The sequence below is a fragment of the Manacus vitellinus genome, unplaced genomic scaffold (genome assembly GCF_001715985.3).
Source record: "Manacus vitellinus isolate BGI_N305 unplaced genomic scaffold, ASM171598v3 scaffold_9_pilon, whole genome shotgun sequence".
Taxonomy (NCBI): Eukaryota; Metazoa; Chordata; class Aves; order Passeriformes; family Pipridae; genus Manacus; species Manacus vitellinus.
The window spans coordinates 18,372,461-18,378,460 of record NW_021940917.1 but is presented as its reverse complement, the minus strand read 5'-3'; the positions used below and the strand labels follow the sequence as shown (position 1 = coordinate 18,378,460).

At 35.2% G+C, this 6,000-nt stretch overlaps 1 protein-coding gene across 1 annotated transcript in view; it reads right to left on the bottom strand.

Moving 5' to 3' along the window:
• Nucleotides 1–955: 955 nt before the first annotated feature.
• The window catches only part of SPTLC1 (serine palmitoyltransferase long chain base subunit 1), a 28,036-nt gene continuing 22,991 nt past the window's right edge, over nt 956–6,000 (bottom strand). The window contains exons 12-15 of the mRNA XM_029965409.1: nt 5,571–5,625; nt 3,840–3,957; nt 2,887–2,960; nt 956–2,387 (exon numbers count right to left, since the gene is read on the bottom strand). Coding sequence (XP_029821269.1) covers nt 2,294–2,387; nt 2,887–2,960; nt 3,840–3,957; nt 5,571–5,625 — 341 coding nt within the window. The 3' untranslated portion in view covers nt 956–2,293. The remainder of the gene's footprint in view (nt 2,388–2,886; nt 2,961–3,839; nt 3,958–5,570; nt 5,626–6,000) is intronic.

Sequence of the window (6,000 nt, the reverse complement as noted above, 5' to 3'; positions counted from 1 at the left end):
CAGTGTTTTTTAATGGTGGGCATGTGTTTGTCAAATGAATCAGATCATGGCATCTCTCAGCAACACTTTTTATTTCGTCAGAACCACTTAGTTACAGCTTTGAAACTGATAGAAATTTCACTCTGCTTCCTGCTACTACAGTTGTCATTGCTTCATTTTAAAGCAAAAAAAAGATCAAGAACAAAAATAATAACACAAATCCATGTATCTAAAAGTTATTTCTAGTTCTCTAAGTGCAACAAAATAGTCCACCCCATTTGCAGACAATCCAAAACAAAATGTGAAAAGTGAATATAGATTCTACAGCCTAGGATTTCAATGCTAAATGGTGATTTGCTTAACCTCCCCAGGTTTACCTTAACTCCAAAACCATTTATTATGCTGCACTGGAATCAAAGTACCTCACTTGTTCCAAGCCTTACATCAAAGGCTTGAGTTTACTCGAATATGAAGGTTTCATCTATCAAATCAAAAATGGCTCATGAGCTTAAAGTATAGTGATAACTTTGAATTTCCATTTCTCTCAGTCTCTGAGGGTCTTGAGGTTGGACTGTTCTGCACTTCAGTTCCAGTCTGTAAAATGGGAATCAGCTTCATTCCAACCTTTTTTTTTTCTTTTAAATTGTTGGCTTCTCACAGACTTTTATTCACAGTAACAGAGAAAAACATAAATGTCAGCGAAATAGTGGTACCCTTTCACATTGGGATGAAGGCTTTTCTACATGCACAGATAATGATTTGACTATTTCAAAATAGTCAAGCAACAACCACAAAAGTGCCCCAACACAACTTTAGCTGTTGTATCTGAATGTACACAGCTGAAAGTTTTGAAAGCCAGCACAGAAACAGTCACTGTGAACTGAAGGAGGCAATGTAGTCTACGCTTATCTGATATAGAATATTCAATAATATATGGTCGATCATGCTACAAAATCTAATTAAGTAAAAATCTGAATCAAACATGATTAACTTTTTATTTAACAATGGTGTTTCTCAAAAACAGTCCTGCAGTCCTTGTAGCAGCAACCAAAAAGGCACATAAGTACAAAACAACACAGATTAGGCAGAATACAAAATTTTTAGACAAGCATTCTTAGAGCAAAGTCCTGAAATACAAAGCTGTTTTTTGTTTTATAAAAAGGTACATCCTTCCTTACCAGTTTCCTTATTGATGTAATGTGTTCGTATACGTAATGTCCATCTGTACTTACTGAAAATCCTGACAGCACAGCCTCCAAATATTACTGTCAAATTACTTGGGAATTTTATGTGCATGGATTGAGTTGTGTTTCAGTAGCATTTGCACCATCTAACCTCTTAGTAGCTGTGAGTCTTCCCTTCTAAGATATACCTGTTTTGACATAAAACTTAGCACATATCAAAGTAGTTTGACAAGCTAGTATTTAGTTGCTGTTTCAAAATCTTGGTTCATTTTTTATGTTGCCTATGACCCCTCTTCAAGATTGGTGCAAAGATCCCCTAACTGGAACATGCTACATTCGAATTACACCAGTTTCACAATTCAGAGGCTTGATTTTAGACATTTTAAAGTTAATAATATGAAAAACTTAACCCACAGTATCAAACACGCATATAATTACATATGGAATGCAGGAAGCAAATAGTATTTAATATGAATTTACTATTTAGATAATGGAATTCTCTGGCCAGGCATTCTTAAAACCTGGTTTCCAAAAAATGGTTAAAGAAAGATATATAAACAAAAAAGAATTAAAGTTCCTCCCTCTTTAACTCAATATTGAGTTATTATTGTAACTCAATAATAAGTGATATAATATAGCACAAAATTATATCCTCATGTGTTATTTTCTTCCTTTTGGCAGTGTTAGGAACAGTCTATTTTCATTTGGGAGGCAAGAAGGGATAATTCCTTGCAACTTATCTGAAGTTCCTATGTTCTGAGAAAATGCACAAAAAACAATACATTTGGTTTGGGGGGAAACAAAATGTTCATACACATTTTTGAAAATGTTTAAGAGTCTGAAGAAATAAATTTAAAACTTTTTAGATTACACTTACAAAAGAGTCATAAATGCAACAGTGATATCCCCTTTTAAGAAATGACAGTAAACAGTAGAGTTTGAATTGGAAGAACACAGTGTCATTCACCAATTCCAAAATTCAGCGTTTTTCCCCTCACTGCATTTGTACTACTCTGGAACAATTTTGTTAGTCGTGTTTCAACGCCATCAGTGGAAGAATCTGGAAGTTGCTATGCAGTGTGAAACACTTATCCCAATAATTTGGGGAAAGAGGAATCCAAAGCAGCAGTCTAATTCAACACAGACTGTGCCGCTTCCTTAAGAAGTGATGCAGCTTTGTCCAGTTCTTGTTCTGTTTGTTCCACTGTTATCACAACTCGAATACTAGAAAAGGAAAACCAGAACACACACAGTAAACTTCACTCCCAGCCTTCAGCTTTAGAATTATCTTGTGCTAATTTCAACACATTAAGAGATGGTGATCCATCTCTAGGGAAATTATTATGAATTCAAATTCAACCAGAAACAAGACATATGACTAAACAGAAGTGGTCAGACCCCCTTTTTTGTCCACCCCTCCCAGGCCCCACCATACACACCACAGAAATCTGTTATCCTTTTTGCCTGCAGATGTGCAGCTCACGGAAATGTGCCTGCTAACAAGGCTACATGCTGACCACTGAGATTCAGGTGGTTTTGATACAGTTACTTCATGGTATGAGCAGCCTGGAACATCACTGAAAATACACCTCAAGACAGAGCCCTTCCCATTTTTCAGAGGACCAACTATTCAAAGCAGTCTGCCAAACAAAACCCCATCATTGTATGAAAAGAGGTAGAGTCATATCCAATAAAATGAAGTAGCACATTGACTTTCACTAACCTGGGTGGAGGAAGGCATTTTTCTTCCTTCTCCAGATAGCAAGCCTGCGTTAATGCAACACCACTGTTCATGCACTACAGAAAAAGAAAATACAGCAGTTCTCAGCCTGGGAAGTTCTGATGGCATATCCTTGTGGTCACCAAATACCTATCACTAACTTTCACTAATCTGGTGCCAGGATAACTGGAAGTTCTTTCCCAGACAGAGGTCTGGAAGGTTGTACAAAATCATCTCTAATTTCAATACTGCATTAGCACATAAAACAGGTAAAGGTGTAGTGTCTTTAGTTTTCATCTTCAAGTAACCAGGCAAACATGCCGCATTAAGCAGGCAATTAAATCATATTTAAGCACATTTTCAAGGAAATCATCTTCAGGATTTGTTTACCCGCCACCTGATATACAAAACTTCTCTATCAACCTTTATCTCCTTCACGTGGGAGAAAGAGAACCCATGTGTACTGAAAAAGGAAAAAATACTGCATATAGAACATGAGATTCTTCACAGAAAAAAAGAAAGTAAGTTCATGGACTCAAAGAAGCAAAGTTTGACCTCAAATGGTTAAAATACACCACCTGAACTCTTATAAACATTATAAAAGTTGTCTAAGAAGCAGTTTTATATGCAAATTCAGGTTTTCCAGTACATAATGGGAAATAACTATTTCCTGAAGTAAAAGGTCTAATAATATATATATATATATATGTATATATATAAATTTATATTATTAATATATATATATATATATATATATATATTTTAAACCAGTATCTACAGCAAGAAATGGTTAGAAGATGATCTATAATACAGCCCTATAATCAGCAAAGAAACCTAATTTCTTGCAGTATTTCTGCAAGATATTTCAACAAGTTACCCAACAAGCCTCTCTACCCTTCACTCATTATTAACATTCAAAGGCAATGACGTATTTTAATCGTCACAGGGACACTTACATAATCCACAACTCTTTTGAGTAACTTCACATCATTTTCTCGAGATCCACAGCTCTCCTCCAGCTGTAAGTGCAATGCTGGAGAAAAAGATTCTCCCACTACTTTTAAGCCAGAAATCCTGAAACAAATAAAAAGCCTTTGATGCACATCCTACTCTAAAGACACGTGTTGAAGTTCTAGATAGTGTTTCCCTTATTAGGTGGTGAGTGAAAAAAGATGGATATTTCACTTTACTAATACTAATGTAGACAAAGCATATGTGCATTTTAGCTTGCAATACATAAAGACAACAAAACTTATCAAGCAAATGTCTTTCCTAAGGAGTTTCAGTAAATTTGTGTAACAACAGTGACTCCTCCTTTTGCAAAAAGGATTAATAATTCAGAAATTCTTAAAGTATCCTTATGAAGATGTAGGAGAAGTGCTCATGTTAGGCCTGCATGTTGCTGACAAAAAACCCAGCTAGCTAGGTCAAGTCTCTGGAGTTTACATAAAGAAACTAAATAATAATAAATAATAAATCTTTTTTATTCACTTAAGGGATAGGAAGGAACAAGGTTTACTTTTTTGGTAAGATTTCTGATTTAAAATTATTTCCTGTAGAAAATCTTTACAACACCATCTGGCACTTAGCCAGAAGCTCCTCTGAAACTAGTTATATGACTAGAATTGTTCCCTCATCTGTACGTAGGGACAGTTGTTAATTGGGTTCCTAGAATCTGACTGAATGACTGACATTTGACTGTCATTGCCTGGACACATTACACACATTCAGGACTGAGTTATTCCCCTCCAATATCCAAGCAAGACCTCTGGTCTCCTAAATAAACAGGTCATATAAATGCATATGAACCATCGGCTCTGATTTTGATTTCCAGTCTTTGGTGAGCTTGCCTAACACACATTTTAAGAAGATCGGGCTTACTTGATGGTAGGATCATTCCAAAGAAACTAATATAATCAATCATACATTAGAGATTTTTGTATGATTGTTTTTAAATGTTATTGATTTTTGTAATATATAACAGAAAATTGTTGAAAAAAAGATTTGTAAAATACAAATGCACAATTACTGCACATTAAACAGGCCTTGAATAGTCACAGTAATTGCTGTATTGTTTTTAGTACCAACACCTGTCAGGAAAAAAAGGGCAATTATTCAGTGTAACCATCTTTTAAAACAGCATAGTGTTAGGAAATTTTAAACCTTATTTTTCAGATAAATTCTGGCCATTTCCAATGTGCTTCCAGAACAGTGGGTACTTCTACTACTATTTAACATTCAAATCTCATGTGTAAGAACAATATGATATTAAAGGTGACTGAAAGGTGCATTGAGATGTCTGAAAGAGTATCTGCTAAGATTCATCCCAAATGCTTTTCCTTAGACAATTTTCAAAACGTTTATCAACACTTTGTATCATTGAGTGTTTTTACACTCTCCTAAGGATTTAAATGTGTAAGAGCTTGCAAACTTCCTCACTAGCATTAAAGTATAATCTCATTTCAAAACCTGTAAGGGATTTTAAAAACTTGGATTCTTTTTAGTAGGATAAGAGAAACGGTTGGGAAAGGATGATTTTCTTCCCCTAATACATGCATAATTTTGTGTACATGTCTCACTCTAAGCATCTCTAAGAAACAGATTTGTGTAAAAAGAGTTCTTTAAAGTTGGTATTATAAAGGTATAGCCAAATAAAAGCCAAAAAAAGCCCCAAACCCCACACTTACCCCTGTAAAGCTTTGTGAATGTGTTCGCATTTAGCCCGGAGAGTCTGAAAAATGTCTACATGCACAAAAAAAAGGAAGAAAAAGGAAAGACTTAAGATATCCCATTTCTAACTCATGTTTCTCTAAGTCTAAGATTTCAAAAATAGCATTTGGAATAAAACTAAAATATGCATATCTATCGAACTACTAAGACTCTTCTTAATGTTTCTGATTTCCACTTCTGCCAGGAAATAAGAAGCTTTTAAGACCTGACAAATGCACTACTTCCCTTTACCTCATTTCTCCAGCTGCACTGGTTCATGGTCATATGGAAGGGATAACACAAACACTCGGTAATGGGATTCAGACAGCAGGTCCAACATACGAATGCCTGTAAAATATCTATTGCCATGCAGACTCTGCTCATTGATCCTTTATCCTTTCCCCAGCT